Source organism: Hemitrygon akajei, chromosome 11, assembly GCF_048418815.1.
Source record: "Hemitrygon akajei chromosome 11, sHemAka1.3, whole genome shotgun sequence".
NCBI lineage: Eukaryota > Metazoa > Chordata > Chondrichthyes > Myliobatiformes > Dasyatidae > Hemitrygon > Hemitrygon akajei.
Window position 1 is genome coordinate 7561970 of NC_133134.1, and position 17585 is coordinate 7579554.

Below are 17585 nucleotides of genomic sequence, written 5' to 3' on the forward strand. Positions count from 1 at the left end.
TCATGACAGGTCCTGGGAAAACTGCATGGTCTGAGAGCAGACAATCGGCAAACTTGGATAGATAGTCAATCATGAGATCCAGCATATGACACAGGGGCTAAAATTCCGTCTTTCTAACACATTAACGTTTGATAAAAAAAAAGGTTTTAAAAAAGACTAAGCTAATATTTAGAAAATAAAATGTTTAATAAAATCAACATTTTATACTATGCATGTGCCTTTCAAGATAATTACCTTAATATCTATATTCTGATAATGGGTTTAAAAGAGATTGGGAACATAATGAAAGTTGCTGCAAAATGAATTAGCCGTCTGTCCAAACTTGAACCAGCTAAAGAACTAAGGCAAGGAAGAATAGTAAATCAGATGTCTTAATTCCTCCAGCTGCTGTGATGTCCCACACAACAACAAACTTAATGTTCATTTGTTCTGTAGATACCACACACACACAGTTGTCATTGATAGTGAGACATTCAGTTCTCCACTTTTAGGGGAAATGACCCTATGGGCCAGAGAGGGAAGTGGCTTCCTGTTAAAAGTGGTGGAAATAGCAGTGGATGATCCATTGAAAATGGAGGCTGGTGGGTTGGAAGATGAGGACAGAGAGCAAGGGTCTACCCCCTTGGGCACCAGGTGCAGCAGAGATTGCACAAGGGATTTAAGTAGAGGCGATGGTTGGGTGTTATTGAGTGGGTTTACAACAAGAAAAATCCTACTACAGTTTTAAAATAAAGTAAAAACCCCAGATTGGATATCTAATGAGTAAAAAAACTAATGGGAACACTAGTTCAATCAAAAGAAAAGTCTCCAATCACAATGGCTCCCACTTTGTAAACTGGGAACAGGAATAGAAACAGAATTCTTTTGCTCTTGATTTTATTGAGCATAAACACTGGGTGAAGATGTTAAAATTACCCTCTATTCAAATAGCCTGTAGCAAGCTCACAAGCTAAAAATAGCTAACCGGGGAGGTCTGAGCAGGCAAACTCTGCTTACGGAACTATGCAACAATATGAGTGACCTCCAGAGAACTCCCCATTAATAAAAAAAATTAATGTCTTTAACACAATTCTTAAAATTAAGTTCTACAAGATATAATCTTGTATTTTTGGAAGATGCACAAGGTCAAAGTGTGTATATATGTGGATATTAGATAGATCGTAGGTTGTTTCTCCCACCCCTCCAGTAACTCGTAGAACACTATGATACAGCAGCAAATGATAGAAACACAGAGTTTAATGCTTCGGGATAGGTGCAAATGAGAACCTCACTCATATTGCATGTCTTCCTATATTAAACATTAACTAGTAGCTTTATTAAATTGAAGAAATTGGCTCTTTTCAGATAGAATCGCCTGTTCGTGTCACATGAATCATCTGTGGAGCTGCAAGCAAACTGCTCTGCCAAGCACTTCATTCAATGGCAATAAATCCTTAATAGATTAATAAAACAATTACAAAGAACATGCTGATCCAAATATCAAGACTCCAAGTTCCCAGCCCAATTTATCACTACCACTAAATGCATTGGTTTCAGCTTTTACACATTGGCTTTTAACAACTTCACAGGCATTGATTATATTGCCTGTTTTGATCAAAGTTGAATTTGTAGTTATTATCAATGCATCTGAAAACAATGCAGGGAGTACCCACTTCTAAAGATAGCTCACAGGTGTACAGCAAGGCTTGTAAATGTTTTAAAATATGCACATTCAAATTTTGCTAAAACTGTATGCTCAGGGAAAATAATGCCAGTACTCTTGGGGATCATGCTATTTTTGACAATGTTACCAAAAGGCATTTCTAGGTCATTCACAGCACAAAGTTACTACACCCTTTCCTCAAACCTGGCTCTGCTTAAGCCCCAACAAAACCTTTGTTTCAGTGTGGAATTCTAAATTTCTTACATTTTCTTCTTTATGACTCAAGGAAATTTGGCCATTGCACTTCAGAACCAACTAATCCTCAAAATTATTTATTCATTACAACACACTGAAAACATGAGCAGAATTTCATCATCTCTCATGCTACAATATTTATATGGCTAACTTAACACAAGACAAGCTGTGCAAATCAATCGAGATTTTTCACTGAAGTACACTTTGTCGATAATTTTTCTTTATCTTAAATACAAATCAGAAGCTATCTCCACCCCCCATTTCCCCCCGTTAGCCCTGGTCCTAAAATGAACATGCATCAAGGACCCCCACCATCCAGGCCATGCTCTCTACTCATTGCTACCATTGGGAAGAAGATACAGGAGCCTTAGGACCCATGCCACCAGGTTCAGGTACAGTTATTACCCTACAGCCACCAGGCTTCTGAACCAGCACGGGTAACTTCACTCACCTCGACACTGAACAATTCTACAATCCTGTTTTTCAACGATTGCAACTCATGTTCTCAGTATTACATGTTTACCATTGTGATTTTAAGTATTTGTACAGTTTGTCTTGATTTGCATTTGGTTGTTTGCGTGTAGTTTTTCCATGGATCCTATTGTACTTTTTGTATCTACTGTGAATGCCCACAAGAAAATTAGTCTCCTACATACTTTGATAATACATTTACTTTGATCTTTAACATCATATAGATTTACAGCTCTTTTTTTTTGTTTATAATGGATAAGAATAAGAAACTGAGTTTTCAAAATACTAAGTAATTTAAATTCCAAAGGTGGTCATTCTCGCCCCTCAGTTCTAAATTCATTTCATTATACACCATTGCTTTTCAGTAACTATTTCTTCACCCATTCTTAATTTCACCTTTTTCTATAGTTATATCTAGTAACAATGATTATCTATCTCACTTCAAATTGGAGTTTTAAGTCTGCACCTTGTTAATGGAGGAACTGTTTTGTAAACTATGCTGATTGTAAATACGCAAGATTTTATGACCACTGGTTTATTGCAGTTCTAAACAGCAATGCTCATAAAACTCAGGAGTTTTGGGTTTTTTCAGAACATTCAAAATGGTGCGAGAGTCTAGGACCAAATAACACAACCTCAGAATAGCACGGTGATGAAGAGGAAATTCTTTCGCTAGAGAGTGGCGAATCTGTGGAATTCACTGCCAGGCAGGTGTGGAGAGCAAGTCTTTATGCAAATTTAAGGCAGAGGTTGATAGATTCTTGATTAGTCAGGGAATGAAGGGATACGAGGAAAAGGCAGAAGATTGGGGTTGAGAGGAAAATTGGATCAGCCATGATGGAGTAGACTCGATGGGACAAATGGCTTAATTCCTCTCCTATATCTTACAATCTTATAGTTCTGTTGCTGTCAGCTATTGTATATTGGCTTGCTGGTTTTCTGAACTTGCATTTAATCCATAAGTATTTTGGTTTTATATTCTGCTATCTCAGTTTTATCCCTTTGTCTCCTCAAGACTGAGACACAAATGTTTCCGGCAGTTGTTTCAATTCATTGCTGATTTATTTAATTTCTAGTCATAGTCATAGAACACCACAGTACAGAAACAGGCCCTTTGGCTCATTTAGTCTATGCTGAACCATCATTCTGCCTAGTCCCATTGACCTGCACCCAGACCATACTCTCCCACTCTTGTGCACATCCAAACTTCTCTTAAATGTTGAAATTGGACCCACACCCACCATTTGCACAAGCAGGTCATTCTACACTCTTACTACCCTCTGTGTGAAGTTTCCCCTCATGTTCCCCTCAAAACATTTCACCTTTTACTTAACCCATGACCTCTAGTTTCACCCAACCTCAGTGGAAAAGTTTGCTTGCATTAACCCTAACTATACCCACTATAATTTTGTATATCTCCATCAAATCTCCCCTCAATCTTCTACACTCTAGGGAATTAGATCCTAACCTCTTCAATCTTTCCCTATAACTCAGGTCCATCCTTGTAAATTTTCTCTGTACTCTTTTAATCTTATTGACATCTTTCCTGTAGGTAGGTGACCAGAGTGGCACACAATACTCCAAATTAGGCCTCAGCAACAACTTCAACATACAACCAAACTCCTGTACTCAATGCTGTTCTCTAGTGCCTTTAACACCATCCAGCCCAAGATCTTAAGGCACAAACTAATGGAGATGGGAGTAGACTCTCACATGGTGGATTGGATAGTGGACTACTTGACAGATAGACCTCAGTATGTGCGGTTGGGAGACTGTAGGTTTGACACGGTGGTCAGCAGCACAGGAGCGCCACAGGGAACCGTACTCTCTCCGGTCCTGTTCACCCTGTACACATCAGACTTCCAATATAACTCGGAGTCCTGCCATGTGCAGAAGTTCGCTGATGACACGGCCATAGTGGGGTGTGTCAGGAATGGACAGGAGGAGGAGTATAGGAAACTGATACAGGACTTTGTGATATGGTGCAACTCAAACTACCTGCGTCTCAATATCACCAAGACCAAGGAGATGGTGGTGGACTTTAGGAGATCTAGGCCTCGTTTGGAGCCAGTGATCATTAATGGAGAATGTGTGGAGCAGGTTAAAACCTACAAGTATCTGGGAGTACAGTTAGATGAGAAGCTAGACTGGACTGCCAACACAGATGCCTTGTGCAGGAAGGCACAGAGTCGACTGTACTTCCTTAGAAGGTTGGCGTCATTCAATGTCTGTAGTGAGATGCTGAAGATGTTCTATAGGTCAGTTGTGGAGAGCGCCCTCTTCTTTGTGGTGGCGTGTTGGGGAGGAAGCATTAAGAAGAGGGACGCCTCACGTCTTAATAAGCTGGTAAGGAAGGCGGGCTCTGTCGTGGGCAAAGTACTGGAGAGTTTAACATCGGTAGCTGAGCGAAGGGCGCTGAGTAGGCTACGGTCAATTATGGAAAACTCTGAACATCCTCTACATAGCACCATCCAGAGACAGAGAAGCAGTTTCAGCGACAGGTTACTATCGATGCAATGCTCCTCAGACAGGATGAAGAGGTCAATACTCCCCAATGCCATTAGGCTTTACAATTCAACCGCCAGGACTTAAGAACTTTTTAAAAGCTATTATTAATGCTTTTTGAGATAGTGATTTAGATGCATATCATATTTTTTACTGGGTTAAGTATTGTATGTAATTAGTTTTGCTACAACAAGTGTATGGGACATTGGGAAAAAATGTTGAATTTCCCCATGGGGATGAATAAAGTATCTATCTATCTATCTATCGATTTATGAAGGCCAATGTGCCAACAGCTTTCTTTATGATTATCTGTAACACCACTTTGAAGGAATAATGGATCTGTATTTCCAGATCCCCCTGTTCTACCACATGTCTCGGTGCCCTACCACTCACTGTGCAAGACCTACCCTGGCTGGCTCTCCCAAAATGTAACACCTCAAACTTGTCTGCATTAAACTCCATATGCCATTTTAGCCCATTTTTCCAGCTGGTCCAGGTGCCTCTGCAAGCTTTGATAAGTCTTCCCCGCTGCCCAGTACACCCCCAATTATGATGCCATCCGCAAATTTACTGATCCAATTTACTACATTGTTATCTACATCAACAATCTGGATGATAAACAACAATGGACCCAGCCCCAATACCTGTGGCACACCACTGATCACCGGCCTCCAGTCACATAGGAATTCATCGACAACCAGTCTCTGGCTTTTTCCGCAAAACTGATTTTTAATCCAAATTACCACCTCAGCTTGAATGCCAAGCAACTGAACCTTCTTGACCAACATCCCATTCAGGACCTTGTCTACATGGACTTCAGCAAGGAATTTGACAACATTCACTGACTTGCTGTCACCAACTTTCCTGGTAACTTCCTCAAAAAACTCTTAAGGTTGGTTATACATGATTTACCACACAGAAAGCCATGTTGATTATCTCTAATCAGTCCCTGTCTATCAAATACTTGTACATCCAGTTCCTTAGAATACCTTCCAATAATTTTCCTTCTGTTGAGGTCAGGCTCACTGGCCTGTAATTTCCTTAGAGCCTTTGTTAAACAATGGAACACATTAGCTATCCTCCAGTCCTACAGCACCTTGCCTGTGGCCAAGGATGTTTTAAATATTCTAGGGCACCTGCAGTTTCTGAACTCGCCTCCCACAGGGTCTGTAGGAATACCTCATCAGATCCAGGGGATTTATCTACCCAAGTTTGCCTCATGACAGCAAACACCTCCTCTTCTGTAATCTGTATAGGGTCTATGGCCTTGCTGAAAACAACCTGTCCCAATCCAGACTTGAGATCCTTTCTGATACAACAAAATTAACCTTTCTCCAGTTTAGAATCTCAATCCGAGGACCATAAGACATAGGAGAATTAGGCCATTCAGCCTAATCAGTCTGCTCTGCCATTCCTTCATGGCTGATCCTGGATTCCACTCAACCCCATACACCTGCCTTCTCACCTTATTCTTTGATGTCCTGATCGATCAGGAAATGATCAACTTTTGCCTTAAATATACACAGACTTTGCCTCCACCACAGTCTGTGGCAAAGCATTCCCCAGTTTCACTACTCTGGCTAAAAAATTCCTCCTTACCTCCATCCTAAAGAGTCGCCCCTCAATTTTGAGACTATGCCTTTTAGTTTTGGATACCCTCCAACATAGGAAACATCTCCACATCCACTGTATCTAGTCCTTTCAACATTCGATAGGTTTCAATGAGATCCCGCAATATTCTTCTAAATTCCAGCGAGTATAGGCCCAAAGCTACCAAATGCTCCTCATATGTTAACCTCTTCATTCCCAGAATCATCCTTGTGAACCTCTTCTGAACTCTCTCCAAACCTATGCTTTTCCATAATTACCTTGAAACTAACGGCCTTATAATCATTAGATGCCAAATGTTCCCTTACACAAACTTCTGCCACCTGCCCTGTCTCATTCCCCAATAGTAGGGGATTCTCTCTAGTTGGGACTGATTAAGGAAGCTTTCCTGAACACATTTTACAAACTCCTTCCCATCCAGCTCTTTTTGGCAGTATGGGAGTCTGAGTCAACATTTGGAAAGTTAAAATCCCCTACTAATCACAATCTTATGTTTTTCTCCCCCTAACAGTCTGCAATTACTCTACGGATTTGCTCGTTTAAATCCCGAGGTCTGTTGGGTGTTCTATTATATAATCCTTTTAACACCATCATACCTTTCTCATTCCTCAGTTAAACAATAAAGCCTCACTAGACGAGTTCTCCAGTCTGTTCTGACTGAGCACTGCCGTGACATTTTCCCTGACTAGTAATGGCATCGCTCTCCTTTAATGCATTCCGCTCTATCACATCTAAAACAATGGAACCCTGGAACATTTAGCTGTCAATCCTGCCCCTCCTGCAACCAAGTCTCAGTAATGGCTACAATGTTCCATGTGCTGATCCATGCCCAAAGCTCATCCACCTTTCCTAAGTTAGTCCTTGCATTGAAACATACACAGCTCAGAACATTAGTCTCTCTATGTTTGACCTTTTGATTCTTGGCTTTGTAGGTTGGTCTAACAACATCTTTCTCCACTATCTGGTATGGCACTCTAGTTCTCATCTCCCTGTAATTCTAATTAAACTATTCCCACCCCCACCCCCTTCCCCCTGTACAGCGCTAGCACACTTTTTCACTAGTATATTAGTCCCTGTCCAGTTCAAGTGCAAACCGTTCCTTCTGTACAGGTTCCACCTTCCCTGGAAAAGAGCCCAGTGATCCACAAATTTGAAGCCCCCTCTCTCCTGCACCAGCTCCTTTGCCACTTGTTAAACTGTATAATCTTCCTATTTCTGGCCTCACAAGCTCATGGAATTGCTAGCAATCCTAAGATCACAACTCTGGAGGTCCTGTCCTTCAACTTAGCACCCAACTCCCTGAACTCACTTTGCAGGATCTAGTCACTAATCTTACTCATATCATTGCTACCAATGTAGATCATGACTTATGTCTGCTCACCCTCCCACTTAAAGTTGTCGACTCAGTCTGAGATGTCCCTGACCCTAGCACCCAGGAGGCAACAAACTACCTGGAAATCTCCTTCTTGTCCACAGAACCCCCTTTCTGTTCCTCTAACCAATGAATCCACTATCACCACAGCTCACCTCTTCTCTCCCCTTCCCTTCTGAGCCACATAGCCAGTCACCTGACTGCTGTGGCTTTCCTCTGCTTGGACATCTCCCCCAAAAGCATACCTGTTGTTGAGGGGAACTGCCACAGGGGTACTCTGCACTGGTTGCCTATTCCCTTTTCCCCTCCAGACAGTGACCCAGTTACCTGTGTCATGCACCTTGGGTATAACTACCTCCCCATCGATCAACCCCGTGGCCTCTTGAATGATCTGGAGTTCATCCAGTTCCAGCTCCCTAACATGATCTGTTAGGAGCTGCAACAGGATGCACTTCTTGCAGGTGTAGTCGTCAGGGACACTGGAGGTCTCCCAACCTTAGCACATACTGGAATCTTGCCTTAACTTTGTTTATTCAATAAATTCTTTGCATTTCTTCTTTTTTAGTGTGTTGTATTTAAAATCATACATGCTGTTTGACAGAAAATGGTCAAAGACGCACATTTGGAATGAACTGGTGGCAATGATAATGTGGTACTTGGTAACCTCTCATTTTAATGAGAAATTCTTTACCTAAGCATTTCCCTTTCTCCAGATTGATTCTATTTATATAAAATAAAGAAAAACAGTTGAAATTTCTAATTTGATGGTATTTTGCCTTGATTTACAGTGAATCATCACCTGCTGCCTCAGGTTATGAGAACATATAGATTAAAATCCTTATAAAGAACTCAAATGCCAGATTTCACATTGTATAGTGTGCCCTTTAAAGCACCTCAAAGAGAGGCATGCAGTAAAGCAGCATTGTCCAGGAACAGGTCTGCCAACCCTCTGTGCAAGTGCATTCTGACCTAAAGGAAGTGGAAAAAATATAACTTAATCCTTTTGGCCGCAAAACTCAATCAGATAAGAACTGAGCCATATTAACTCATGAGAATTATTAGAAAATTATGTTTCTTTAATGAAATCAACACTAAGCAAAATTATTCCCCATTGGTTCTCACAAATTAATGTGGCTGAGTTTTCATGTGATTCCAAGTCTTGAATTGAAAGGACTTGATTTTGTTTCTCCCTGCCCCCTTCATGTCAACACGATTGCTAGTTTGATACATTGGTCTTAGATCACAAATATTCACCAGGTACAAGGGGGAGAGTAACAAAGGCCTAAGTGATTACAAATGCACTAGTAGCATTACTGAACAACACAGGCTGGATGGGTTGTGGCCCAATTCTGCTCTGCTTTCCTTATGCTCTGCATCCACATTTGCACCAGCATTACTCCGATGGAAATAAACCCAGACATAAAGTCAGAGGAATACAGCACAGAAACAGGCCTTTCACCCAGCTGGACCACGCTGACCACAGCATCCTCCCTGCTAGACCCAGTCACCAACATTCAGCTGCTCCTCTGCCCAAATGCCTCCTAAATGTTGCAAATGTACCTACCTCAACCACTTGTTCTGGCAGCTCATTCCAGATACTCACCACCCTCTGTGCAAAGAAGTTACTCGTCAGGTCTCTTAAATCTCTCCCATCCTACTTTGTACCTGTACCCTCTAGTTTTGTACTCCCCATCCTCAGAGAAAAGACATGACCTCATCAATACCACTCATGATTTTATAAACATCTATGAGGTCACCCCTCACTTTCCTATGCTCAAAGGAATACAGATTCAGCATAGTGAACACCTTCCTACAATACAGGCCCTGTAGTCCAGTTAGTATCCTTATAAATCTCTTCTGCACTCTCTCCAGCTTGACATAGTCTTTCCTACGACAAGGTGACCAGAAATGTATACAATACAGAACGAGGTCTTACCAATGACTTGGAACTACAACGCAATGTTCCTATTCCTAAACTGGAGGCCTTGATTGATGAAGGCCAGCATGCTAGGCACTTTCACCATCTTGTCTACCTGTGCAACCACTTTCAGCAAACTGTTCCACATACTCCCATGTCCCTCTGGTCCACAACCCTCATCAGTGCCCTGCCATTCCCTGTATTATGTCCAAAAATGCATCATCTCCCACTTACTTACATTAAAATCCTTTTGCCATTCCTCAGGCCATCTCATTACTGATAAAAATCTCTAATTCATTGTAACCTGCTTCACGATGAACAAGATTCCCTAATTTAGCATCCACGATCTAGCTAATCAAGAAATGTACATTTATATTCAAACTATCCACATACTGAATAACAGAAAGTTTCATAACTGACCCTGGGGCACCCCATATCACAAGCTTCTAGCTGGAGAATCGATCTTCAACCATCATCCTTTGCTTCCTAATACTGAGCCATTTCTGAATACACTTCTCCAGCACCCCTAAATCCCATTTTACCTAACCTAATAGATCACCCTGTTATTCTGGACATTGTCAAAGGCCTTACTAAAGTCCAAAGAGACTACATCCACAGCACACCAGAGATCTACACATCCTTTTGTACAAAATAGGTACAGTTGGCCCTCCTTATCTGCGAATCCTGCATGCGCGAATTAAACCAGCTGTGAATCGCGAAAACCCGGAAGTGCTCTTCCAGCACTTGTTGCTCAAGTATGTATAGACTTCTCTTTCTGGTCATTATTCCCTAAAAATGCAATATAACAACTATTTTACATAGCATTTACGTTGTATTAGGTATTATAAGTAATCTAGAGATGATTTTAAGTATACAGGAGGATGTTCGTGGGTTATCGTGGACTGGGATCGAAAAAAATCAGAAGTTCTCTAAGTAAGTCAGAACAGGTACATCCGGTATTATTTAGCGTCAGGTAGTCAAACATTTGTATTAGTATATAGTATATATTTTACCTTTCTATGCATATAAAACACTTAAGAACATATGTTTCAGCGCCAGGCTTGGGAACGGAAGTTCCTGAGTTCGATCTAGTGACAGATTGCTATTGAGTGCGCTCTCCACCGTGCCAGGTTGATGTGGAGGATCACAAACCCAAAACCCAATAATTAAACCACTGCGTTGCTTAGTAATAATTGTAGCTTTCATTGGGGCAGAGCCTTTCTTACTTTATCTTGTAAAATTGTTCCGATCATTGACCGACGTAGCCTAACGCTTTTGCAATGACCGATGGCATTTCACCTCTTTCCGATCGCTTTATTATTTCCACTTTATTTTCAATCGTGATCGTGATTATTTTCGTGAACAGAAACACTGCGGATTCAGATCTCTGTCACTGGGTCCTAATGTCCACCGCACTGAGACAGGTTAAATAAGGTCTGGGGTTCCGCTGGGTCCTAAGATCCACCGCATTGAGACTGGTTGAATAAGGGACTTGAGCATCTGCGAATTCTGGTATCCGTGAGGGGTCCCGGAACTAATCCCTCATGGATAAGGAGAGCCGACTGTATTACAGATAGTGGTAATTAACTGACGGAGGATTAAAAGCAATACCTCATTAACTGGTGCCTAGTTGGAACAACTTTTTTTTTGACATGGACATGCTTTGAAGTTCCTGAAATCGATTTTAATTGTGTTATACTTGGATAACTGGGAATTATGTGCTGTGCTAAGGCTGTTAGGAGCTTCCTTATATGTAAGCTATACAGTTAACTCAAACCTTGGCTTGTAAGAACACAAATATGAGTCCATTTGACAACTCTTGCCAGCTCTGCCAAGTAGCAGCTCATCTTTTACTTCAGTGCCATTTTACTGTAGTGACCCAATATATCTAATGATGAAGGGTCTCGGTCCGAAACATCGACTATTTATTCCTCTATAGATGCTGCCTGCCCTGCTGAGTTCCTGCAACATTTTGTATGCTGCTTTGGATTTCCAGTATCTGCAGAATCTCTTGTGTCTGTGCCTATAATATCTAAGTTTCTGCAGGTTTGACTTCAATATATTCAGTATCCACAATCCTCGAGTATCATCAACATTCCAAAGATTCACTACCTGCCAGATAAAGAACTTTCTCACATGTATGCTGAATAGCTGACTCCTTATGATCAGAGTGATGCTGGCTCTAGGAATCCTAGACAAGAGGAAACAGCAACTTCACACTTGGCTTTCTACCTTTAATAAAATCATCTCTCATTGTTCTAAAGTCAAGAACTTTTAACTCAAATCAATTTGATCCCTCCTCTTATAAACTATTCATCCTCTTGGAATTGGTCTTTCCAATTAATTGCATTCCTGCAAATTAACTTGTAGTAATTCATGTACAAGCACACTCAGGTCAATAGGTTTATTCTGGAAAGTCAGCAATTCACATACATTTACTGTTCATTCATTATCATATCTTACAATGAGAAATAAGAGTGAAATTCTAACCCTAACCCAAATACGAGACTTGAGGTGAGAGCACTATCATTGAGCCAAAACACAATAAATTTATCTCCCTTTATAAAACATAACAGCACAGTACAGGCCTTTCAACCCACAATGTGGTGCCAGCTCTTTCACCTACTCCAAGATTAATCTAACCATTCTCACTCACATAGCCCTCTGTTTTTCTTTCATTCATATGCCTATCTAAGATTCTCTTAAATGTCCTTAATGTATCTGCCTCTACCACCACCCTGCAGTGTGTTCCACACACCCACTACTCTAAAATACCTACCTCTGACATCCCCCAATCTCCTGCTGTGGACAGTAAATTATCTAGTTTTGCTTGCTGCTCAACTAAAACACATACATATAAAAATAAATAACACCATTCCTAGAAACGAGAACATCCTGCTGCAGAAATCATTGGCATTTAAATAAACCTTACTATTGACCTTTGATAGGTACTTACTGAGTTTGCATTGTCTGGCTGAGGTAGCATTCCTCTGGTTGGGGCACTGCTGTAAGAATGGAATGTTGTTTCCTTGTTGTGATGTCTAACTGGCATCGATTCATAATCTGGAGGAGGCAGGGCAACGTTTGACCTCTCTGCTAAATTCAGGATGCTCATACTCCGTGCGGGAGCTGTGCTAAACCAAAGACAATTAAAGAAAGTTACAAGGTGCTTATTTCCATCATCATAGTGGCACAACACTAAAAAAACACTTACACTACAAAATCTTAAATCATGTGGTCAACTTCTAATTCACTATTGCTGCAATAGCCCAGCATGAGGGAAACTAGACTGGAAGATGAACTTCTAATTCAACTCAAGCTCAACTTTTTTTTTCTTGATTCTGCCAGTAGTTTTTTGTCTGTTATTAATCGTTAAATTTGATAAACATATTGGTCAGACTAAAACTTGTCTAAACCAATTGTGATTCAGTTCATCTTCAGTTGCTGTGCAGAACACTGGAGTAATTTAAATGGAATGTTATTTTTGCTAATTAAATTGCTTCACAACCTTTCAATGTAATTCTGTTCAACAGCCAGCACAATCATTGTGCATTGTGAAAGTAACCAGGTATGTACATGGAGATTCATTGTGTATGCAAAGAGGATAAAGTCTTTAAAGACTAAACATACTTGGATCCCTTCAATTAACAAAATTGAGGAAAAAAAAGCACACCAACCCAGAGAATGTCGTAGTTTTGCTTCAAAACAACACACTCATTTCTGACTGTCAAATTAATAAAGCAGATTAACGCTCTGTATTAGTTCCTGAGAGTGAATGCACAAATTGCTGGGGGTGGGGGGTTAGGGAATGACAAATGATTAATACAGTAGCAGAAGGAAGCAGTTCAAAAAGAGAAAAAGCTTTTCCTTGTTAGAAATTCCTGATAACCCTTCACCTTTTTGCCTTTTCAAATAGTTTCATTAGTAACGTTCTAAAGCAGGGGTGTCAAACTCATTTTAGGTCATGGGCCGGATTGAGCAAAATGCAGCTTCATGCGGGCCGGATCAGTCGGACGCGTGCGAACGCAGCTTTCGTTGCCTCCGTTTTTTCAGCCTGCACTCATGTGTCTCAGTCTCTGCTATAACTACAAAGTGTTTCACTTTACAAATTCCGTTTCTTATGAAGAAGACTGCCGAATAAACACTAAAAACCCTGAAAACCTGGTACCTGAATAAACTCAGCATTAGCCATATCATACACCATAGGCGCTTCGATTACTGGGGCCAGCTTTAATAGTAATTAGATATTATCTCGCGGGCCAAAGATAATTCCACCGCGGGCCGAATTTGGCCCGCGGGCCTTGAGTTTGACATATATGTTCTAAAGTAACAACTCCTTCCCTTTATATCAGGACAGCTCTAATTGGATATTAATCTCCCTTTTCTGCATGAGCTTGGGCTGCATTACTTGCATAGCCATTGGAGAAGCTGTTAACACTTACGAAACGTGTGGTGGGGGGGTGCCCTTTAGAAATGTTTTCATTCCCTCCCTTCTTTATATCTGCTTATTTAGGACAGTAGAGATGCCAGGCAGGAATGTGCAATGCTCCTCTTGCTGGATATGGGAAGACAGGAAGACCTTCAGTGTCCCTGACGACTACAACTGTGAAAAGTGCATTCAGCTGCAGCTTCTAACAATCCGTGTTAAGGAGCTGGAGCTGGAACTGGATGAACTTTGAATTATTTGGGAGCCTAAAGGGATTGTAGAGAGGTTTAAAAAAGATCTAGTGCTTTCCCAGCGTACATGACGAATAAACTGCAGGGTTCCATCTGGGTAAGGGTATAGATTATAACTGACATTTTGATGACAAACCCTGCATTGTCATCAGAGGTTATGCCTGGGCACGTCTAGTCCAGTAGTATTTATACCCCTGTGGTCTGACCCTCCTGACTGGTTAGTCCTCACCCAATTAGGTTTCCCCTCTCCCATCTTGTTTACAATCGAATTCCAGCTCTTGCTTAGAACAAGACCTTTGTCTTTCTCCCTAGTTTTATTTCAATGGCTTCCTTCACCAGGGGGTCCCAAAAGCCATTGCCATGGCACAGTAGTTCTGTGCTGGCCAAGTTAATCTTATCACCATTGCAAATGCAGTGTCCTGATACTGCTGATTTCTCCAGGTAACCCAAATACATACACCTCCTATGCTCCTCGATGTGGGTTTCCACCATGTCCCAACTGGTCAATATATGCTCCTCCACATTCACAGGGACTCCTGTAATCACCAGCTGACCCGAGTCCCAGGTAATCTGTAACCCACAATCTCTGATTTTAGTTTCCTGATGGGTTTGTGGATTATATTAATCTGGTATTTCTGCAGGATCCTGGCAGTCCTTCCAGAAACCATGGAAATGTTTTGATAACAAATAAACCTTTGAAATATAGGGAAAACAGGTCATAGTGACAGGCTCCTCCTCGTTGTTAGGTTTCCTGATTTTACCATTGGCCCTTTTACAGTGATTTCCTTCATCTTGTAGCCATTCTGTAGGAATGTCATGTATAATCATCTTATTTCCTCAGGGAGAGACTCTGGGTCTGTAATAGTTTTTGCATAGATAATCAAAGTAGAAAGAAGCGCTCTGCATTGGGAGGCATGATGGTGGTTTATTGTTGAGGTACAAGTCCATTAGGTGGATTTCCAACAGACGCCATGTCTGAGGCTACCGTCCAGTTTCTGTAATATTAGAATGTCCAGAAATGGGAGGCAACCATTCTTCTCCATCTCCATCATAAATTGAATGTTTTTCCAATGTATACTGTTGAAGTACCTGGAGTCCACACTATGAAGGTATCATTGACATATTTGAGGCAGCATTTGGGACGCAAGGGCGATGAACTCAGGGCCCTCAACTGGAGAACTCGACTGGTGAGGTTTTATGAGTGGAAATGATAAATAAGAAAGGTACGACCATGTTTATGGGGCTCTACAAGACCATAAAACCACAAGATATTGGAGCAGAATTAGGCTATTTGGCCCATTGAGTCTGCTCCACCATTTCATTATAGCTCATCCAATTTTCCTTTCAACCCCAATCTTCTGCCTTCTCCCTGTATCCCTTCATGCCCTGACCAATCAAGAATCTATCAACCTCTGCCTTAAAAATACATAAAGACTTGGCCTCCACAGCTGCCTGTGGCAAAGAATTTCATAGATTACCATTATCTGGCTAAAGAAATTTCCCCCTCATTTCCATTCTAAGAAAACACCTTTCTATTCTGAGGCTCTGTCACCACAGGAAACATCCTCTCCATATCTACTCTATCAAGGCCTTTCACCATGATAGGATTTCAATGAGGTCACTCCTCATTCTTCTAAATTTTAGTGAATACAGGTGCAAAGTTATCAAATGTTCTTCATATGACAAGCCATTCAATCCTGGAAACATTTTCGTGAGCCTCCTTTGAACCCTCTCCAGTTTCAGCACAGCCTTTCTAAGATAAGGGGCCCAAAATTGCCCACAATACTCCAAGTGAGGCCTCACCAGTGCTTTATAAAGTCTCAACATTACATCCTTGCTTTTATATTCTAGCCCTCTTGAAATGAATGCTAACAATGCATTTGCCTTCCTCACCAAACTCTACCTACAAATTAACTTTTGGGGAATCCTGCACAAGGACTGCCAAGTCACTTTGTGCATAAGATTTTTATATTTTCTCTCCCTTTAAAAAATAGTTCAACGTTTCATTTCTTCTACCAAAGTGCATGACCATAGACTTCCCGACACTGTATTCCATCTGCCATTTCTTTGCCCATTCCCCTAATCCAAGTCCTTCTTTAGCCTCTCTACTTCATCAAAGCTACGTGCCCCTCACTCATCTTCATATCATCTGCCAACTTTGCAACAAAGCCATCAATTTCATTATCCAAATTACTGACATATAATGTATAAAGAATTGGTCCCAACAGACCCCTGTGGAACACCACTAGTCACTGGCAGCCAACCAGAAAAGGCTCCCTTTATTCCCAGTTTTTGCCTCCCGCCAATCAGACACTGCTTCATCTATTTTTCCTGCAATACCATGGGATCATGATTTGTTAAGCAGCCTCATGTGTGGCATCTTGTTAAAGGCTTTCCGAAAATCCAAGAACAAAACATCAACTGATTCCCCATTATCTATTCTGCTTGTTATTTCTTCAAAGAATGCCAACAGATTTGTCAGACAAGATCCTTCTTCGAGGAAACCATGCTGATTACAGCTTATTTTATCACGTGCCTCCAAGTACCCTGAGACCTCATCCTTAATAATTGACTCCAAAGTCTTCCCCAAGCACTGAGGTCAGACTAACTGGTTTGAAGTTTCCTTTCTTCTGCCTTTCTCCTTTCTTGAAGGGTAGAGTGACACTTGCAATTTTTCAGTCTTTTGGAACCATCCCAGAATCTAGTGATCCTTGAAAGATCAATACTAATGTCTCCACAATCTCTTCAGACACCACTTTGAAAATCCTGGGCTGTATATTATCTGGTCCTGATAACTTATCTACCTTCAGACCTTTCAGTTTCCCAAGAACCTTCTCCCTAGTTATGGTACCTGACACCTAGAATTTCCACCACACTGCTAGTATCGTCCATGGTGAATACTGATGCAAAATATTTATTTGTTCATCTGCCATTTCATTGTCCCTCCCATTGCTACCTCTCTAGCATCAATTTCCAGCAGTCCAATAGCTACTCTCACCTCTCTAACAGTTCATGTATCTGAAGAAACTGTTGGTATCTTCTTTAATATTATTGTCTAGCTTACTTTCATATTCTATTTTTACCATCTTAATGCCTTTTTTAAGATTGCCCCTGTTGAATTTTAAAAGCTTCCCAAT

The 17585-nt window shown here is 41.0% G+C and overlaps 1 protein-coding gene across 2 annotated transcripts in view; it reads right to left on the bottom strand.

The window, feature by feature from the left end:
* The window catches only part of baiap2l1a (BAR/IMD domain containing adaptor protein 2 like 1a), a 131950-nt gene that overhangs the window by 14003 nt on the left and 100362 nt on the right, over positions 1-17585 (bottom strand). The window contains exon 12 of one of the 2 annotated variants that reach the window (XR_012100729.1): positions 12728-12900. Coding sequence is in view for 1 of the 2 variants with exons in the window: in XM_073060180.1 (XP_072916281.1) it covers positions 12728-12905 (178 nt within the window). In the remaining variant the exon portion in view is untranslated. Of the gene's footprint in view, positions 1-12727; positions 12906-17585 lie in introns of both variants that reach the window. The other variant, XM_073060180.1, reaches the window with a different exon arrangement.